Raw genomic sequence first — 22,163 nt, forward strand, 5'->3', positions numbered from 1 at the left:
AGTTGTGACTATAGGCCACCTAGGCATTGGTATCTCTACAGAGAACTCCTGGTACTATGAGCCTACTCATGTAGCAAGTGGTATCAGTCAGTCATTATTTATTTATTTAATATTCTGCTTTTCTGTTAAAAAAATGTGTTGGCTAACAAAATCTGGATTTCAAACCCAAAATCTGGATTTAAACCCAATTCTGTCTTTCCTCTCCATCTAAATCCAAGGAAGCTGTTCTAGTTTTATTCTGTGATGCTTTAGTATGTATTGATGTGTTATTACATTAGGATTTATTCAAGGAAGATCCATGTTTGAATATGCATAAGCTCTTTTCAGACATGCTTTCATTTTATGGAGAAGAGGCAAGCATAGATGCCCCCCCCAATGTCTCCATATTAAGTAGGACATGTGAAAGGAGCATCAATGCACATAAAGTTGTACACGTGTGATCATGTAGTGTTGTGCTCAGGGACATTCTAGCCCTCATTTTCAAAGTGCTCAGCTGCTAGGATGCCAAGTGCTACCAAGCTGCCAGCTTAACTTTTAAAATGTTTTTAAACGTGGTACGTATAGTAATGCACTTTTTAGAGCTAGTGCAGAATGCAACTCACACTAGCAGAGTTTTTCAGGAAGTCCAGCGTCAAGACAAAGAAGCTGATCTCAAGATGAAAGACCACACAGACAAAGATCAGTGGCGCTCATCTAAGTTCTTTACTGTGCAGTATCATACAGTGTGGCAGTGCAGCAGTAGCAATTTACATCAATATACACAATGACTTTTCACTCTAAACCTTCTTCTCCACACTATCCATAGTCCAGATTCTTCTTTATAGTCATTTGAGCCAACCAGTTAGTGGCATTCTTACCATGTGGTATTATTACATCAGCTTTACCACACTCTTTGTGAGTCAGCAAACCATTCCAGCTGCTCCTAATTAGTCACCTGACTGTAGGTGCAATAATCACTTTGGCCTTGAAAATACCACCAGCTAATCTGGATTTCTCCTTGTGTGTCATAATGGCAGAAAAACCTCTAGTCACTTTTTTGGTTCATTCACCCAGAAACCTGACACCCCTCCTTTTTTCTGTACATTTGCACACTTATGCAACCTGCTCAGCCATGCCAAATTTGTCATTTTGACAAATTTTCTGTGGTTCAATACTGTCAGGGGTTTTGTCATGATGTCTGCAGTGTTATCCTTGCTTGCACAATAAGTTAAATCAATTAACCCCTCTTCTACAGCCTGTCTAACATTGCAGTATCTGATATCTGTATGTTTACTTCTAGTGTTAACTCTTTCAGAATGTGCCATCTGAATACATGTTTGATTGTCTTCAAAAACTGTCACTGGATATTCTACATCCAATCCAAAATCTTTTAGCAATTGCACAAACCAAATCATTTCAGTGCACAATTCTGAGACTGCAGCAAATTCAGCTTCAGAAGTTGATAATGCCACCACATTCTGTTTTCTAGTTTTCCAACTAATTAAAACATTTGCATATTTAATAACAAAACCTGAGGTTGATTTTCTATCCTGAAAATCTCCCGCCCAGTTGCTGTCTGAAAAACACTGAAAAAACAGCTGCTCTGTGGGCTTGATCATCAGAGCTGTGTCAATAGTTCCTTTTAAATATCTTAAGATTCTTTTTACACCTTGCCAGGCACTGTAAGTAGGTTTTGATGAGAACCTACTTAAAATACTCACTGCATTCGCAATATCTGGCCTAGGCCACTGCGACAAATATAACAAACTTCCAATTGCAGATTGATACAACTCTGTTTCCTCAAATTCTGCATCATCACTGTCGCAAACAAAACCTAATATCATTGGTATCTTTACAGGTTTACTTTTCCCCATGTTGTATTTGGCTAACAGGTTTTTTATTTTTTGCTTTTGGCTTATCACATAAGCCCCTTCTTTCTTTGAAACTTCCACCCCAAGATACTCTTTTATTTTTCCCAAATTCTTTAACTTGAAGTGCGTGCCCAATTGTTTCTCAAATCTTTCCATTTGATCTTTTGTTTTGGCCACTAAACAAATGTCATCAACAAATATTAACAACCATATTTGTTCCTCATTTTCATTTCTAGTATACAAGCATGAATCTGCCCTGCTATTTTTGAACCTCATAGATTCAAGAATCCCATGTAAGCATTTGTTCTAATTTCTGGCAGATTGCTTCAGACCATAAATTGCCTTGTTGAGTTTGTATACTAAACCTGGTGTTGGGCTTTCATAACCAGGGACCTGCGCCATGTAAATATCTTCTTTCAAATCAGCATTTAGATAAGCTGTCTCTATGTCAAAGTAATATACTTTACATTTTTTAATTGCTGCAACCATTAAAGCCAGCCCAGTCGATTCAGGTCTGGTTGTAGGACTAAACGTTTCATCATAATGAACGTTCTTCCTTTGTGTAAATCCCTGTGCCACGAGTCTGGCTTTATATTTTGTCTCTCCAGACCCTAACACCTTTTTCTTGTACACCCACGTACAACCAATGGCTTTTTCTCCCTTTGGTAATATAGTTGGTGTAAAAACATCGTATTTTGACATACAGTCCATTTCTACTCTCATGGCCTGAACCCACTTCTCCCTTTCTGCTTCAGGCAGTTTCTTAACCTCTTCAAAATTCTCAGGTTCATAGGAGACTTGACAAATTCTGATTTGGCCAGCAGTGAATCTATCTGGTGGAACACCCTTATTGCTCCTTTCTGAGCGTCTGGGTCCTAATGATGTGCCAGCTTCTTCCTCCTCTTCCTTAGAGCTTGCAGTAGAGTTACTACTGCTACCTCTGCTGGAAACATTTCTTTGCTCCTCTTCCCGTTTTGGAGTTTCCAAGTTCTTTTCTTCAGTCGGCAACAAAACCTCAGTTCCATGAAGCCTCCCCCAGCTGCTGTGCTCTTCAAAGCTTGCAGATCTGGAGATAACATCTCTGCCTCCTGCTGAGAATCTGTACGCTTTGGAGCCAGGCGCATAGCCCAGAAACCTCAACCTTCTGGCTTTTGCCAGCCTCTTTCTTCTTGCAGCTTTTGGGATGTTAACCCATGCATAGCTGCCAAAAACTCTCACGTGTGCTAGAGATGGCTTTTTTCCAAACATGAGGTAATAGGGGGTGTTGTTAATTGAGGAACTCCACAACCTATTAACCACATAATTGGCAGTTAGCATTGCTTCACCCCAGAAGTGGGCCTGAAGCCCCGAGTCTGTCATCATTGAATCTTTCATGGTTTGAAGAACTCCATTTCTACGCTCAGCCACTCCATTTTGCCATGGGGAATGAGATGCAGTTCGCCTGGCTGAGATCCCTTTTCTTCTTAGCCACTTCTGAAAAACATCAGCCATGAACTCACCTCCTCTGTCTGACTGCAATTGCTTAACTTTGGTTGAGAATTTTCTCTCCACCCAACTCAGCCAATTTTGGAACACCTTAAAGGTTTCACTCTTGTTGTGTAGCAAATAACAAAAACCATATCTGTTATAATCATCTACCAACACCAGGACGTACCTTGCCCCTTCTAGTGTCTTATCCAATGGCCCAATTAAATCTGCGTGAACTAATTCAAAAAATTTGTTTTGTGACTCTGTCACTCTTCTTTCCAATAGGGGCAACTTTGGATTTCGCCAATTTACAGGTGGTGCAGTCAAGAAATTGGTCACATGCTTTTACCTTCAAACCAAGACACGCATCTGGCATCTTGCTTAACACTTTAAAGCTAGCATGCCCCAAGCGTCTATGTAACAGGTGCACACAGTTATCATGCATAGGCTTATTTTCAAAAACAGATTTTACGTCTCCAGAAACATTAGACCCTTTTTGAACCATTTCATACAAATTGTTCCTTAATTCTCCTTTAGCTAGCAGATTATTCCCTTCTAGTACTTTGCATTGCTTGTCAGAAAACAAAACAGTATACCCTTCTTTATCCAAACAAGATACTCTTATCAAGTTGTAGTCTAAAGACGGTACACAAAGCACATTATTTACATTTTTACCAAGACAAGGGATAAATAAAGAACCTTCACCAAGGACATTGGAAGGTTTTCCGTCTGCCAGCGTCACCGATTTCTGGTGTGGAGAATGCAAAGTAGCAAACAGCTCCTTTCTGTTTGCAATGTGCTGGCTGGAACCACTGTCCATTAGCCAAACGTCATTGGGCTCTTCTACAGCAATCTTGACCACAGAGATCTTGGGCCTCACTTTCTTCTTCTGTGGTGCAGGCTTTTTCTCCACTGGTACTGAACAATCTCTCTGCAGGTGCTTTCTTGATCCACAACAAAAACAACACTTAATAGCAAACGCCTTATTTTCATCCTGGGTCGCTGCCAATTCGGTGGAAGAACACTTCGTTTGGCAGACTGCCTCACGCTCCCGTTACTGGACTCAAGCCGCTTATCATCTCTCTGACTTTGCTCTTCTATCAAGCGCCCAGTTAAGTAGTGGAGTGTGAGCTGAGTCTCTGGCATAGCCTCCAAGGCTAGGACAAAATTGTCCCACGAATCATCTAAGGAACTGAGTACTACATGTACTTTGTGACTCTGCAAAGTTCATGCCTCGCTCCTCCAAATCCATAAAGAGCTTACGCATCACGTTGATGTGGTCAGACACACTTGACCCTGACTGCAGACGTGCTCTATACAACTTGCGAGTTAGCAAGACTTTACTTGCAGCAGTGTCTTGCACATAGATTGCTCTCAAGGCGTTCCAACATGCTTGTGCAGAAGTTAGCCCTCTCACATGGATCAGCTGGCTGTCTTCCAAGCACAGAATAATATTTGCTAACACCTTCTCATTGTTCCTTTCCTGCTCTTCATCTGGCTGGTCTGGGGGATTGCTTACAGCATTCCACAGATTCTCCCTCTGGAGATAGTGCTCTATTTTGCAGCTCCAAGCCAGATAATTAGTCTCATTAAGACAATTCAATGGCATGTCTGTAAAAGCCATAGCTGTAACTTTCTCACAAACTGCTCTTGCGATGCCTTGCTCCTCAACCCCTCCTCGGCACAGCAAACAACACTCACCAGACCGCAGTTCGAGATGCCACCTCTTCTGTGAGATATCACCAACTCTCAGTCTTCACACTGGAAACTGTCTGGACCCATAACCCAACACTGACGTGGTAAGTATAGTAATGCACTTTTTAGAGCTAGTGCAGAATGCAACTCACACTAGCAGAGTTTTTCAGGAAGTCCAGTGTCAAGACAAAGAAGCTGATCTCAAGATGAAAGACCACACAGACAAAGATCAGTGGTGCTCATCTAAGTTCTTTACTATGCAGTAAAGAACCCTAAACCTTCTTCTCCACACTATCCATAGTCCAGATTCTTCTTTATAGTCATTTGAGCCAACCAGTTAATGGCATTCTTACCATGTGGTATTATTACATCAGCTTTACCACACTCTGTGAGTCAGCAAACCATTCCAGCTGCTCCTAATTAATCACCTGACTGTAGGTGCAATAATCACTTTGGCCTTGAAAATACCACCAGCTAATCTAGATTTCTCCTTGTGTGTCATAATGGCAGAAAAACCTCTAGTCACTTTTTTGGTTCACTCACCCAGAAACCTGACAGTTCTCAGGGACATTCTAGCCCTCATTTTCAAAGTGCTCAGCTGCTAGGATGCCAAGTGCTACCAAGCTGCCAGCTTAACTTTTAAAATGTTTTTTAAAAGGAGGAAGAAAACCCTTGGATCACTTTCTCTAATTTTAATACATCCCCACCCACAACATACATGCCCCTGAACTTTGCGAGGATTTATGCAGCCCTCATGAGGAAGATAATGTTGAATATGCAGTGATCAAAGAGAGGGAAGCAGAGAAAGAAAGGGAAGATGTTTGAAAGAGATTTATGGAGGAAAAAGAGGTGACGAAGAAAAGGATAGCTAAAAGAGGAAATGGGCTTGACGTTAGGCAGCAGTCTGGGATAAACCAGAAGTTGCTCTAGGAAATTGGAGTCAAGAGATGAAACCAGATGTCAGGAATGGAGAACAGGTCAAGATCAAAGGGCAAACCTGTATGCAGGACCAAGAGCAAGTCAGAAGTCAATACCAAAGAACAACCAAAAAAACCAGGAACACACCAAAGTTCAGAAAGACCATGTTGCTTGTGCAATGCTAAGCTAGAACACAAGGCCCTTTTAATAGTTCTTCCTGTCAAAGAGGATCCTGTGGCCAGCTTGGCTGACTGCAGTGAGTCCGGAGCCAGAGGGTCCTTCACTGGCTAAGTAGATGCTGCAACCTGCAGTTTGATGGTTCACTACTTGGGCAGCCGCACTCAAATTGTACTTCCACCAGCTCCTGACAGCTGGAGAAAACCTCACAGGGCCTTGAAAAGGAATGGTCTTCGTTTTGTTGGAATATGACAAAGCTTTGCAATTTGAGGATTGCTGAGCAGAGAATCAAGACAAGTCAAGGACTGATCCCCCCAATCTACATTTTTAGCTGCAAGCCCCTGGTATACATTTTACTATAACATCTGGGATTTCTCTCTCTTTTGACATCATTAGAAATCTAGCCATTTATTGTCAGATTTCAGGTTAATATCTCTGAGGACCTGAGGAGAACAAATCTACTACAATGATGTAATTTTTAATCTATTATTCTGTGATTAATTTAAAGGACACAGTGAGACATAAAGCTCCATCCCATGAGCGTTTTATTGCACGCTCGTTACTGGGCACTCATGGAGTTTGCTCAGGTCCCTCACATGACGTTATCTGCCTCCCACGCCCCTTCTGGCCTTTCTTGCGCAACAAAAAAACCCTCATTAAGTTCAATGTTTATTTAAAATCGGAATTGCTGCTCTCTCCTGCTGTGTGCAGGAGAAGTGGCGCCATTAGAACAGCGGAGTCAACGGGTCTCGTGCTCGTTGTGTACTTCCTCTTTTGAAAAGAGGGATGAAAACACAAAGGTAGGGAGCATGTTAATCCCCAGTGTGATGGAGCTAGTTAATCATAATCATTTTTTAATAGTTTTATAGTTTAGACCAGTGGTTCTCAACCTTCCTAATGCCGCAACCCTTTAATACAGTTCCTCATGTTGTGGTGACCCCCAACCATAAAATTATTTTCGTTCTTCTCTACACGATCCATTGTCATGGGATGGTTTGCTAATGAAAATAATACATAACAATAGCTTTAATAATACAAAAGATGATACATGACATAGTTCAGTCAATACAGTTTCCTAAGACCATCGGAAATATGTGTTTTCCGATGGTCTTAGGCGACCCCTGTGAAAGGGTCATTCGACCCCCAAAGAGGTCCCGACCCACAGGTTGAGAACCGCTGCTTCTTAGCATTGATGACAGCGTTAATTGAATAATGACTTAATGTTATGATTGTTTGCTTCTAGTATATCTCGACAATATGTGCTGTGATGCATCAGCTTTATAAAGGAATAATTCTGTCAGGTTTAAGTTCAATTTCTTTATATTTTCAGGGACGTAGTTATCAAATTACTTCAATATGAAGCTTCCACCAATGTGGCAGATAATAAAGGGTATTTTCCTATACACTTGGCTGCTTGGAAAGGAGATGTAGAGATTGTGAAGATACTTATCCATCATGGGCCTTCACATTCCAGAGTCAATGAACAGGTGAAGTTATTAAATATCTTTGTTTATGTCTTCAGAAAATACAAGTAAGTATCCTTTTGTTCCTACATCTGTAAGATTAAAATATCCATGGTAAGGAGTAAAGGTGGATGTTTCTGTGTAGCTACATTGATAGATGATTTGAAGCCACTTAAATTTGGCAGAAATCAGCACCTAAAACAGTGCTTACCTTGATTAAGTATTATACTGTATTTAGCTTAACTTTTATTCCTTACCAGCTCTAATTACTGTAATATTGAGCCAAAAGTGTTATCTTTTAGTTACTGAATTCTTTAGATTGCTTTTGCTGCAGATAAGCAGTATAGTCCTTTCATTCTGCTAAGGGTTTTGTATCTCAGTATGGCAGTGGGTTGGATCCAGATTTAATCACGCTTAAAATAGACCCATTTAAGTACATCAATAGGATTAAGCTAGTCATTAGTAATGTTTCACTGGGTCTACTCCAAGCATGATTAAACTCTGATCCCATTAATTGTTCCTTATGATTTCAGACACATGGTTCTCTCTTATTTTTCTTGATTTTAAAGGAATATTCATAAGGTAAGTACAAACAGATGATTGGCAAACAGGCTCTCAAACAATCAAAAGTAAGATCTGTCCTTGCCTTTTGAAATCAACTTTACACAACTTAGATTTTGTTGACTGAAAAAAAAATCACAGGGAAATATTGGAATTAATTTATAGTTACCCAAGATTGCTGTTTAGTTTTTTATTACACGTATTCTTAGCACATACCTTTAATGATTCCTTTAGAAATCTTCTCCTACTGCCACTTCTTAAAATATTTTAAAAAGTGGAATAACAAGCTTGTGCCTTTCTGAGCCAGGAAAACCTAGTATAGAATTTTCTCTCCTTGGATGAAAAATAGGGAGAAGTAATGTGTGAGTTGCTCCTATAACTGCCCCTATCTTGAAACAGTAAAGATTTTAATTTGTCTTCCTATCATTCTTGTGCCCTCTAGTGGTCCTTAGTAGTCTAATTCATACTGATCCTAATGAAAAGCTACAGCATTTTTGGAATTGTTTCCACACTCTTCAAGTGTGGAATTCTAGAATGATGCAAGTAACTATTATTTACAGAAATGGCAGGAGTTGGATGTAGCTGCCATCTTTATGTTTGTTTGTGTTTGTTTGTTTTATCTGGGGTTACTGAATTACGATATTGCAGGGGAACAACAAATTGTTAAATCAAGAAAAGGAATCCCATAAGCCAAGTGGGGTGGGGGTGGGGGTGGCGTTAGTGTTGGTTTAGTTATGGCAGGGACTTATTACTAAAAGGGAATATAGGAATATTTTCAGAAGGAACTACTGGACAGTAACTAGACTGTTGGGATCATGATAGGAATAAGCAAGGAAAGAAGTAAATGAGAGAGAACATGGAGATGAAATACTGCAGATAATAGAAAGATAGAACTCTTAGAAAAAACACAATATTCCCACAGAATAGTGAGAGTACATAGTCTTTTATATTGGAGTTAAAGATTAATGAGTTAATATAACATTCACTTGTAAAAGGAAATAAACATCTAGATTATTTATTTAGAATCCTCGTAGGATGAACTTTTTGTCTAGCATGTAGTATGTTGTTATTATATTTATTTATTTATTTAGCACCATCAGTGTACATGTGCTGTACAGAGTAAAACAATAAAATAGCAAAACCCTGCCGCATAGGCTTACATTCTAATAGAATCATAATAAAACAATAAGAAGGGGAAGAGAATGCACCAAACAGGCACAGGGTAGAGTAAAACTAACAGTATAAAAGTAAGATCAAAAGTTTGTCTATCATTACACTGTATTTTGTTTCAGCTTTTTCTTTTTTATTTAAGTAATTATTTTCTCTATGTAATGACATATTTAATAAGACTATTCAGTGATAGAGGTGGCAATAGGTATTTTTTTTGGTCAGTTGTCATATATTAGGATTAATATAGTTATTTGATGTTTTATTAAACTGGACTGCTTGCTCTCTTTTAGTTCATACAGACCTCTGTATTAATAAAGAGGTTAAGTATTATTTATATATTGATAAAAAGGTTAAGTACTATTTGAATGCAGTGGAAGTAACCTTGCTTTAAAAAAACCCTATCTAATATGACATTGGCTACATTCACGCATAATGCGAATCCATGGTTTAGTGCTGTGAGCATAACCAAAAAGGAGCCTATGTGAAGTGCTGGGGTCCTTCTCCCACACAGCTTAGAGGAAGAATAAACCAGAATACAGTTTTACTTTAGCAGTTTTCTGGGTGGCTGTTATATGCAAACTAGGAATTGTGATTTAAAGTAAACTCTAGTTTGTTAAACAAGCCAGAGTTTGTGATTGGCTTGCTTAGCAATTGACTAGTGTTTCTTTTAAACCTTGATTCCCACTTTGCATCTAACAAGTAAGCCAGGAATCTGCTGAAGTGAAAATGAATTCTGGTTTATTCCTCCTGGCGCTACAGGAGGAAGATAGGAGAAGGGAGGTGGAACATGTAAACCTAAAGCTTTGCTTGGACTCCTTCCTGCTCATGCACATAGCACTAAATCATGTTTTAGCATGAAGTGTGACCCATCTCTTCATGTATGTAACACTAAGCCGTTGTTTAGTGTAAGTGCAAACCATAAAATTGTAGAGCAGTATAGTCTTTGTAAGTATAGTCTTTGAAGACTACAATCACACGTTACAGTTTATTTAGATTCTTATTTATTAAATATGTTTTATTAAGATTCTTATAATAATCAGCATATTTTCTTATTCTTTCTTGTACTTTATCCCCAATAATTGTTATAGAAATCCCATTGATTTCAGTGAGAGTGAGGTTAATTCTTCCATTGAAATTAGCTTAGGTCTCAATTTGTTTGTTTTGGGCCCTTGTATTTTTATCTATTACACTAAGTATTTGTAATAGATGACATGACATTTGTTAGTCAAGATGTTTTTACAAAAATGTAGGTTCTTCTATTAAAGCATGTGTAATCCCACTGGTTGCTAATACCTATAGTGTGCAAAGAAGGAAGTGAACTAGACACACATCACAGTTAACCTTTCTGATACGATAGTATAGGCCAGAGGCCTATAAGTATTATTTTAAACTAATTGATAATAGAGGAGGTTTCAACAACTATTTTCCTGTTCTCCATTCTTTCTTACTCCCTTGTGTGTCTTACTCTGTGCATCTGTTATTTCCTACCTTCCTTATTTCTCTCTCTCTCTCTTTCTCTCTTTCGGTCTCTGCTTTCCCTCCCTTCCTCTTCTTCTTTTGTTTTTTTTTTTTCTGTTTCTTAGGGTCTACTCAGCAGTTGCAGTAGAACTGCAACACAGGTGTTTTACCAAAGACACTGACACAAGATTGAAATTGACTAGACATTCTCAGTTTTAGTCAGTTTCAATCTGCAACTTGAGTCCCAGGTAATGTCCTTCCGAATTTTATTGCAACATGCTATTCCATTTCTTCTGCACTACTTTTTCATGTACATTGAATTGGGTAAAATATATTACCTAATCTCAATGTCTGCTTTTTCAGATACATCTTTCCTCCCTCCAAATTACACACACATATGATCATACAACCCCCTATATCTTTATATGAGGCAGTTCTGTATTTTGCTGCCTGTTGGAAGCATACAGTTATGCATGCATGGCTTATGGTGTTCTCATTATGCTTGTGGCTGAAACTATGTTCCACTATATTTTGGAAAGGTAGATTACTTGTTTGTTTGGTAATGACCTAAGTAGTAACTACTTTTGTGTAAAAAAATATTTAAAGTACAATTAGCTTTAGAAGTGTAGGGTCATGTTCATGCCTAGTAATTGTTAAAGATAATATCCATTCTGCTAGACAAGGAATAATAGCTAGGTTGGAATCATAGAACTGAAAAATAAAATTTACTAGAATGTAATATACTAGCATATTATTTGCCATGAATCTCCATTGCTTCTTCTGTGGAAAAAGTGGTTGTGGGGGTAGTGGGGAGAGCTTGAAGTCTTTGTTCAGAGAGTTGCTCTATAGCAGTGGTTCCCAAAGTGGGCAGTACTGCCCCCTTGGGGGCAGTGGGATTGCATAGGGGGGCGTTAAGAGGCAAGGGGGCAGCAGGGGGGCGTTAAGAGGCAAAGGGGAGACAGGGGGGCGCTTGAAGTGGTCTTTTCCAAGAAGCGCCTCTCCAGAAGGTCTTAAAACCCAGGGACATTTTTATGGGAGAAGGTAGTTTGGCCCCAAGCCATATAGGGGAAGAATCCACACATGTATTAATACCGTTTAAGAAGCCCATCCATCACATTAAGCATTTACAGAATAGTGAGGTCCTCTACCCTAGTTACTAAATGTGATATCTAACATTCTTGCTAAATGACTATCAGACTTTGAAAAGATGATATCACTGGATCAAGTCCATCAATTATGTTTAATTGAATAAACTAAAAAAATGCAATTGGATTTTGAATAAATATTCAATTAATTGTTACTGTTTTTAATTTTATTGTTGTTTTTATAATTTTTATTGTTATTTATAATTTTTATTGTTATTATTTTTATAATTTTGTAAACAGCCCAGAGAGCTTCGGCTATTGGGCAGTATAGAAATGAAATAAATAAATAAATAAATAAATAAATAATCTTCCTTAGTGGGTAAATAAATAAATAAATAATCTTCCTTTGAAAACCACTATTCTGAATAATGATTTTTATAGTGTAAGGTAGGGGGCACTGGGCATGAGTTTATAGAACCAAGGGGGCGGTGACCTGAAGAAGTTTGGGAACCACTGTTCTATAGGATTGAAAGTGTGGCCCATGGATAAGAAATGGCACTGGATTTAACCATACTCTGCATTCTGCTGGAAGTAGTGACTGATCGAAGTAATGACTGTGTAAATACCTTATGACTCTGCATTTAACTATTGTCCCCACTGCTCACAACTTGCTTAGTCTACTGCTGTTGGTGACATAATAACAGGCTTCGTGTGTGCGCGTGTGCAAATAATAACACATAAAGGGCATTTTTTATGTCATATACCTGTCTCTGCCAATTCATGCCCTCTTAAAAATATATTTAGATGCCCTTAAAAAATCTATGTTTGCCGACAAAATTGATTAGCACAAACACTTTCTCATTCTCCAGTCCACCCACCAATCCAAATCTGTTTTTTTAAAACGCTAATTTTCTCTTATTGTAGTCTGTTAGGAACAGTGCTTCTACCCCCATTTCCCTTGAGGTTTTATCGAAATTCACAATGTTTTCAGATAGGATCAGCACCAGCAATGTGATATTTAGAGCAAACAATAATGCAGCACTTATGGGTTGGGTTGGGTTGGGGATATTCAGCTCCCAAACTTTATCATACATGGCTAGTTCTTATGTTTGTTCTAAAAGTAGTTTGTTTTAGATAAAGTCATTATTTGTGGTGGTAGTTTAAATGTATACATGAATATCAGTACTATTTTGATCATAGCTTTAAGCCCCCAACTTCCTGAGGGATTGGTAATGCAAGGCACAGTAGCACTGTGCACAGCCTGCCTGTTCAAATGTAACAAGTCTATGTTAGATTTCCAAATTTCTGTTGCAATATCTGAGGTTTCACTTTCAAAAATATTTTTGCTTCTCTATAACAAGAAAACAGTATTTACATCTGTGAATGGACAAACAGGTTTATAGAAATGCAATATACAACATTTCTCCTAATATGAACTTGTTTCCAATTTCAAAATGTGAATATTTGAAGCCAAGTTTATTGCAGAAGGCTTTTTAGTGTTTTGGGTGGGTATGCACAGGATTTCTCTCTTTGTTCTACAGTTTTTAGGGATTTCAAATAATTACTCAGTATTCACATCTCTATTCATTCAAATACATTTTTATTTAGAAAAATTAACTTAACAGTGCAATCCTAGACACGTCTACTTAGACGTAAATCCCACTGAATTCAGTGGGTTTTAGTCCCAGGTAAGTGAATATGGGATTGTAGCCTAATAAGGTATTTTATCACTATATGTCATAAATAATTAAATATAAATGGAAATTATAATGATTAGGTTTATATTTATATTTTTAACAAATATTTCAAACCTATTTTTTCTAATTTTAAAATATTTTATTTCTAAAACATGAGTACATTTTCTCATCTAATTGTGAAATATTTGCATGAAGTTGTGTATTCTTGTGATTTTTGTTTGTTACATTTTAGAATAGTGCCATTTACGTATAAAATCGAATTGTCAGATATATTGGCTTAGATCTAAAGACCCCACTGTTCTAGAGACGACATCTGCGTATGTAGAAGACACCTGCTTATGTGGGAAAAGGAGTATCGCCAGTTTCTTTCCCACCTGCAACTTGCTGTAGCCCTCAAAAACTTGCACCAGAGAGTTTGGGGACACTCCAGTGTGTCTTTTTTGGGATATAGTGGGCAAGGCTCATGCAGTAGAATCTTTGGCTCCAATCCAGGGCTCTTGTAATTTTGGAGACATGAGGCATGTCTACATCATGCCTTATCCCGGGGATTGCCCCGGGATCATCCCTGTGCGTCCACATGATGCACAGGGGATCCTGGGGGCAAGGAGGGATGATCCTTCCCTTTCCCCGGGATAACCAGGACAGCTTTTACCCTAGTTTTTCCCGCAGTCTCGGGATTGTCCCAAGACCGCGTGATGTGTGGGTGGCCGTCTCGGTTTCATCTCGGCTCCTCACAAGTAAATGCTAGGAGCCAGGAACCAGGCATGGGGCACCGAGCTCTTCAAGCACTCTGTGCCCATCGGGTGGGGAGGGGAGTGGGGTCGGGTTTTTTTTTTTTAAAAAAAAACCCCTTACATTTCTGCTGGCATGCAGGCGCACTCCAGGTCCTTTTCTTTAAAAAAAAAACAAACGGCGGGCACGACGTCCTCCTTCCTCCTGGGATGTTGCATGCCGCGTTTGGACTGTGGGGGAGGATCTCGCGATCAGCATATTGTGAGATCCTCCCCCTCCCCTCCCCTGGTGTAGACATGCCCATGCTGTTAAAAATTGTGTAACCAAGCTTTCTATCAGTCAATAGGTGTTTAATTTGACATACACAAATAATTAGCTTTCTGTGTAAAACTTGATGGACCATTGGGACTAACAGCTAAGACTAATAATGTTTATTTTGATGATTTCATATTTGCATAAAATATTTGTACTGTAGGAATTATAACTGTGTTAATTTTCTGTGTTTCTGTACATTTGTATAAATTGACAGCCTTGGGAGCTATTTAATCAAATGAACTGGACAAGGAAGCATTTATGTTGGAGTTAGATTCATTAAGTCCTAACCAAAATATGCAAAGACCACTTCAGATATAGCCAAGGTTTACACTTCTCCTCCTGTTATAAGCGGGAGGCTATATCAGTTGCAGTAGAAGGGAAGCTGAGCTGCCAGAGCTATTTGGCTTAAAAATATCAGCAAAATTCTAATTGTTGATATAATATCTATTAAATCTATTTCAATGTGCTTAAATACCATACAATAAAAGAGTATGCCAAGTGCAGTAAAGTTGTTAACAAGGCATTTTATTTTATTTTTCTCTTTTTAACAGAACAATGAAAATGAAACAGCTTTGCACTGTGCAGCCCAATATGGACACTCAGAAGTGGTAGCTGTTTTGCTTGATGAACTTACAGATCCTACAATAAGAAACAACAAATTAGAGACTCCATTGGATTTGGCAGCCTTATATGGCCGCTTGCGAGTAGTGAAGATGATAATCAGTGCATATCCAAACTTGATGAGCTGTAACACAAGAAAACATACTCCTTTGCACCTTGCTGCGCGTAATGGCCACAAAGCTGTTGTACAGGTGCTACTAGAAGCTGGAATGGATGTCAGCTGCCAAGTTAGTATGATTTTAAAAAAATATTAAAAGAAAGCGTTGTTTTGTTCCTTTAGATAAGGATGTGACACAATAGCTTCTTTGTAACACCGTAATGAAACAGTGCAAAGTTGTTCATGACAATAAATTTCAACTTACAGCATGCAGATTGGGCAGGACCGCTACAAGCTATGTACAGTGTTTGTGTGGGCTTATTATTGCCCCCGGGCATATTTCAAGAAGCTGGTATATAAAGCCCTGATATATCAAATCCTCCTCCTCTTTCATATCCTTCGGCTATTGGGCGGTATAAAAATGTAATAAATAAATAAATAAATAAATAAAATAAATAAATATCCTGTGAAATTTCAGACTTCATTTAAGAGTTGCCTCTTTATGCACCATGAAATGGTAAGGGCAAATAAAATGATTTTCAGTGGGTATTTACCATCTTTTAGACAGCTCCTTCATACTTTTGCTAACTAACATGTCCTCAAAGACCTTTGCAGGCAGTGAAAAGTCCATTTTATTTGGGCATGTATTTACTGGCCAGGTATAAGCTGCGAGTTATTTTTGCTGCGTATGTTAAACATATATGTATGTAAAAACAGGGTAAATGTCTATTTTTAGAACATACCCATTGATGGGTTAGGAGTGAAAGGATGGGTTAGATATTTCCTGCATGATAGGATTTCTTTGCGATATTTTTCCTGATCTTGTGCTGCATTTGAGAGCGCTTCCAGAATTTCTGAAAATTTAAGGAGCAGCTTGTTGAGCACTGCAGGGCTGCTTTAGGGATGGGAAGCCGAAGAAGCTTCAACGTGCAACCCTCAAAATGGACGTTTGGATCCCATCTTAAATAAATAGCTAATGTATCTGAAATGTGCAGAACCTTTCAGTTGATTGCTGTTTAATACTGCCTCTTGGCTTTCAGTTGACTGCCTCTTCCAATATAATATCTGAGTAAAATCATTAATATTTGTTGAGTGATGGAAAGTAATAAATAATAAACTGTTGCATTACCGAGGGTTTGTTTGTTTTGCATTCCCAGCAGGTGAAAATGGAGAAAAGGTTGCAGTAACATTGTTTTACAAAAGAAGCAGAATATTATATTGGAAATATTTTTAAAATCCATTTATACCACCCAATAACTGAAGCTCTCTGGGAAGTTCACAACATTTAAAGCCATACATTACAACATGATAATATCATCTACGTAATTTCCTCATAAAACACAGGAGTTGTAGCTAAGGAAAAAATCCATATTTCTAGCAGGTATTAATATATTACTGATTGGATTTCTCTTAGGCCATTTTACTATTTTTGTGAACCGCCCAGAGAGCTCCGGCTATTGGGCAGTATAGAAATGTAATTAATAAATAATAAATAAATAAATATTTTGCCTTCAATACAAAATGGTTTTAACCTTTCTGTAAACAAGTTGATATGAAACATTTAATCAAAAGGAGTAAATGCCAAGTTATGGCTTTTGCTTTACCCATCCGCTTTCAGTATTACACTTACAATGCCATCCCATACTTGTCTACTCAGAAGAAAGTCCGAATGAGCTTACTCCCAGATAAGTGGATATAGGATTACAGCCTCACTAAAATAAATTCACAAAGTTTGTAACATTTTTCTTTCACACCTGATGTGTTTTACTTGTTGTCAAATGTGTCTAGAACACGAACTACTAAATAAATGTTAAATAATAATACTTGAACTAATATTACTGTTTGAAATACTCAAGCATACTTGGGCCATTGCTAGACAAGGGTTTAGCCCGGGCTGAAACCCGGGTTCACCCCTGTGCGTGCAGATGACGCACAGGGGATCCCAGGGTCAGGCTTGGCTAAACCCTCCCTGCAGAAAGTCTAGCAGGTTCTGTGGTTTTTCCTGGCTACGCAGCTTACTAGCGAGTAGCCGGGAGAAGCCACGCTCCTATGGAGCACTGTGCCCATCGGGCCGGGGGCGAGGGAATTGCAGGGGGGAGAGATGGGGGCCGGGGGGGTGAGTGGACGGGCGAGCAAGCGAGCGAGCAGGGGGAGCAAGTGGACGAGCGAGCGGGGGGTGAGCGGATGAGCGAGTAAGCCGGCAAGTGGGGGGGAGCAGATGGGCAATTGAGCAGGCAAGCCGGGGGAGCGGACTGGCATCAGACATTGGGTGAAATCAGGGGCAGGGGGGAGCGGGGAACCTTTTTTTAAAAAAAGCCTTACCTTCTCGTTGGTGAACTCTTCCGCACATGGTCCTTTAATTTTTTAAAAAATGGCTGACGCAATGTGGCTTTCCCTTACCCCGTCGCGTTTTATGTCTAGCTAGGGACGACGGCCCGCGCTAGCTGCAGCGCGGCGTCGCCCCTACTCCCCACCGGATTACCAGGTAGATCTAGCAAGGCCCTTGGTTTTCCTAGAATTCCACTGACTGAGTTTTGAATATTGGTAAAATTTATTGCTAATACTTATTTTATATAAGTCCAATTTTTAGTGAAACTATAATAGCTCCTAGTTCTTAAATAATAATTCACCATTTACTTTTACATTTTAGAACTGCTTTAGTTATCTGTTTTTCTGGTTTTCTTTTATTAGTTTATTTTTTATTAATTACTGCTAATTATGGTTAATAATGGGTACAGTTTGCTAGATAAAAATTACGTTATTATTTTTCAGTACAAATTGCTGCTTAGCAGGGGAACAATAAATGCTACTCTGTTAAGGCACAATCCATGACCAGAAACCACTTTCTGCAAGAGAACCCTTCTGGATCTGCTCTTATGTGAATAAAAGTACATTGAGCTGGGGAAGAGGAGTAAGTTGCACCTGGTGCTACTACAGTATACCAGCACTTATCAAATGAATTACGGGTGCTGTCATCAGGCACTTCTAACAATCATGTGTTGGATAGTTGTGAAGTGAATACACATACAGTTTTTTCTTCCTTCCCTTCCAGCAGGTCATCTGTGTTAGAAGTGACAACAGTGACCTCCTGTTCTAGTTATCTATGGAGAGTCTTTTATGTTCAATCATATTTAAACTGATTAAACATTTTTATAAGGTGGCATGCTGAGAATAAAAGCGCATTGCAAATTAGTTTGTGCAGAATGCTGTAGCCTTAGTGTGACTGATATCAATAAAACCTCTTCTTCAGTAATTTCTCCATAGGTTGTTAGCAGTCCTACAGAACACTACCCTCTATAAGTTTGAGCAGGATATGTTGCTGTTTTTCCACTCAATTAGATTTTTCTGTCTAGTGTGCCTAGAAATAGGTAATATTTTGACTGCTGTGAACAGCAGCAGTTGCTGTAGGTGCCTTAAATCTGATTCAAGAAAGCAGGAATAAGCACCCCCATTTTCAGAATTGATTTGGCTCAGGAGGATTGTGGTTGATTTATATGGACCTTTCCATCCAAATCTAAACTAAGATGTTAAATGTCCTGTACTGTAACATCTAGCTCACACACAGGAAACATGACACACTCTCCAAGCAGTTGTCTTATCATTACTTCTCTCTCAATATTCTTGTTTTTCTCCAACTATTTTAAACATTTGTTGTAGTGCTTGCAATTTCCATGTGCTACAATACTGCTGTAGAACCTGTTTTGCAACATTTCCCCACACACTTACCCCCTACCATGGCAGGATCTACATCAGGGCATGCAACAGAATTTGATCTGGGGACTGGGAAAACCTTCCCCCCCCCCCCAATCAGTGTTTTTGAAAGAGGAGTTTCTTTAATAGCTGCTAACATTTTCAAAATGTCTCTTTTTATCTTCAACCATGACTGAAAGTATTTCACCATTCTGACATACCTGCAATCCCTCAATACTTTTTCAAGTTTTTAAGCTAATTTTGTCATAAATGCCCCAGCACCAGGGCTCATTTCAATTTAATTAATCATGGCAGCAGTTTTCCCAAGAGTTGGCATGGTTCTGCATACAATCGACCGACAGGCAGATAGCTGTGCTGTGCTTCTTGTGCTCCCAGACTCTTGAATGAATCAGTTAACAAGGGCAGTGCTACTGGACAACGAATTTCTCTCATTTCTTCTTCTTTACAATGCTTATAGTTTTGCCTCACACCAGGAGGAAGACTGTAGGTATGTTTTTACGTAAAGACATCCATCTGTCTTTTGTCAGAGTTGGCATGTTGTGCATACAAATGAGACCAATAAGAACTTTAACCTGCGCACATCATGCCTTGAAGTGATGACTGTTCTGCTCAGAGAAATCCTTTATAATTTCTTGGTGGGTAGTTCTACAGGAAACCATCTAGTGTACCATATCTCTGTTTCACAACTGTGATGACATCTGCTGTACAGAAATTCCATCTGGCTATGGTCTGCTACATTCTGTACATGAGTGAGTAAGCCTACACAATAAGCTTTCATTTATGATGAATGACTGTCTAACACATTTCTGTTAAATTCTACATGTGACCTTTACCTATCTCTGCTCCAAAAAATACATCTTCCTTAACAATGTTAATATAGCTACTGTTACATAAGTTCGTTTCTGATTATAGTATGTTGTTTTGCACATCTTGCATATATATTGTGGGTATTTAATTTTTTCTTCTATGCATAAATTAATAATTGCATGATTATTTGCTTTATTATATTGATGTAATGGAACAATTTTTCATCCTGCGTAGGAGAAAGGAACATGCTCATTATGGTAATTCAAATGATGGCTCTATTACAACAGTTTGTCATGATGCTCTCCTTGCATTTCATCTAACTTTGAGATTGTCCTTTGCATATGTCCCGGTTAAGGGTTATGTATATATGATCCTTATTTAACACAAACCAATATCTACTGTTCACTTCTAGCCAATTTGTACTGCTGCTACAAAAAAGTATTTAATTGGAATGTTGCTGTATACTTTTGCAGTAAAATTTTGTACTGCAATGATGCATTCCTGTTGCCTTTCAGAGAGGTTTTCGAATTTATTGTTACATGCATTTGAGGCATATAAACAGATGGAAGTTAACATAAAAATATTTACAAGAGCTTGCAGGTAGAAGAAACATGTCAAGAAATAGTTATTGGTGGGAGAAAGAAAAAAGCATTAATGAGAAAAGGGCTGCATCAGGAAAGAGAAACCCTAAGGCTTTGAGTTATGGCAGTGTAGAGGCGATATTCAATAACAGCCATAGTATTTCTAGAAAAGGTGTCACTTTCCTTTGATGCATGCATGTTGTGAAGAGGCAGCAAGTAAGATCCATAGTGTAAAGAAGAGACCTTCACTTGTTCATTCAGATGTAAGTTCTGGACCTGCTGGTGTTGATCAAACCCAGGGAGGCGGGGGAAGAGTGGCATGCATGTTTGGACTGGACTGAGAATAGGGACAGTGATATAGGACAGAGAATCCATCCTCAATTGAGTGATGTTAATGAAGATGAGCTTGCTAGTGATACAGTTAAAGACACCCTCGCAGAAAGAAACAATGCTTGTTTGAGAACTGAGGATTCTGAAATTGAGGAAGGCAGACCAGAAATACAGACAGCTGCCCAGGCACGCCTGTGATGAGGCTGCAGAGAACCCCTAAAGATTCACCAAGAAAGGCACTGCTGGAGGAGGATAACTTGATAACTGGATAACTTAGGGCCAGTCACAGACTTTCAGCCCAACCTACCTCACAGGGTTGTTGTGAGGATAAAATGGAGAGGAGGAGGAACCTCCAAGGAACCTTGGGTTCCTTGGAGGAAAAAGGGTGTGATATAAATGCAATAAATAAAACACCTAAAATATAGTTTTTAAAAATAATAATATTGTCTTGCTCTCCTGCAGCTCTTTCTGATTTTTTTTAAAAAAAAATAAGTAAGAGAAATTATAATTAAGAACATAAGAAGAGCCATGCTGGATCAGACCAAGGGTCCATCTAGTCTAGCACTCTGTTTACACAGTGGCCAATCAGCTGTTGACTAGAGAACCACAAACAGAAAACGGTGCAACAGCACCCTCCCACCCATGTTTCCAAGCAACTGGTGTGTAAAGGCTTACTGCCTCTGATACTGGAGGTAGCACATAACCGTCAGGACTTGTAGTCATTGATAGCTTTCCCCAGGAAGTTATCCAACCCCCTTTTAAAGCCATCCAAATTGGTGGCCATCACTATTTATTTATTTATTACATTTTTATACCGCCCAATAGCCGAAGTTCTCTGGGCGGTTCACAAAAATTAACACCATAATAAAACAACCAACATGTTAAAAGCATAATTACAAAATACAGTATAAAAAGCACAACCAGGATAAAACCACACAGCAAAATTGATATAAGATTAAAATACAGAGTTAGAACAGTAAAATTTAAATTTAAGTTAAAATTAAGTGTTAAAATACTGAGAGAATAAAAAGGTCTTCAGCTGGCAATGAAAGCAGTACAGTGTAGGCGCCAGGCGGACCTCTCTGGGGAGCTCATTCCACAACCGGGGTGCCACAGCGGAGAAAGCCCTCCTAGTAGCCACCTGCCTCACTTCCTTTGGCAGGGGCTCACGGAGAAGGGCCCCTGTAGATGACCATAAAGTCCGGAAAGGTACATATGGGAGGAGGCGTTCCTTCAAATAACCTGGCCCCAAACCGTTTAGGGCTTTAAATGTCAATACCAGCACTTTGAATCGGGTCCGGACCTGGACTGGACCTACATTTTGTGGTAATTAATTCCATAGTTTAGCTCTGCAGTAAGTGAAGAACAACTTCCTTTTACCTGTCCTGAATCTCCCACCAATCAGTTTTATGGAATGACACCAGGTTC

General features: G+C 39.0%; 1 protein-coding gene across 8 annotated transcripts in view; it reads left to right on the forward strand.

The window, feature by feature from the left end:
- The window catches only part of ANKS1B (ankyrin repeat and sterile alpha motif domain containing 1B), a 373,862-nt gene that overhangs the window by 33,516 nt on the left and 318,183 nt on the right, over nt 1–22,163 (forward strand). For all 8 annotated transcript variants that reach the window (XM_063133719.1, XM_063133713.1, XM_063133716.1 and 5 more), the window contains exons 3-4: nt 7,438–7,594; nt 15,140–15,436. In XM_063133719.1, coding sequence (XP_062989789.1) covers nt 7,438–7,594; nt 15,140–15,436 — 454 coding nt within the window. The remainder of the gene's footprint in view (nt 1–7,437; nt 7,595–15,139; nt 15,437–22,163) is intronic.

Source organism: Elgaria multicarinata, chromosome 9 (assembly GCF_023053635.1).
Source record: "Elgaria multicarinata webbii isolate HBS135686 ecotype San Diego chromosome 9, rElgMul1.1.pri, whole genome shotgun sequence".
NCBI classification, from domain to species: Eukaryota; Metazoa; Chordata; class Lepidosauria; order Squamata; family Anguidae; genus Elgaria; species Elgaria multicarinata.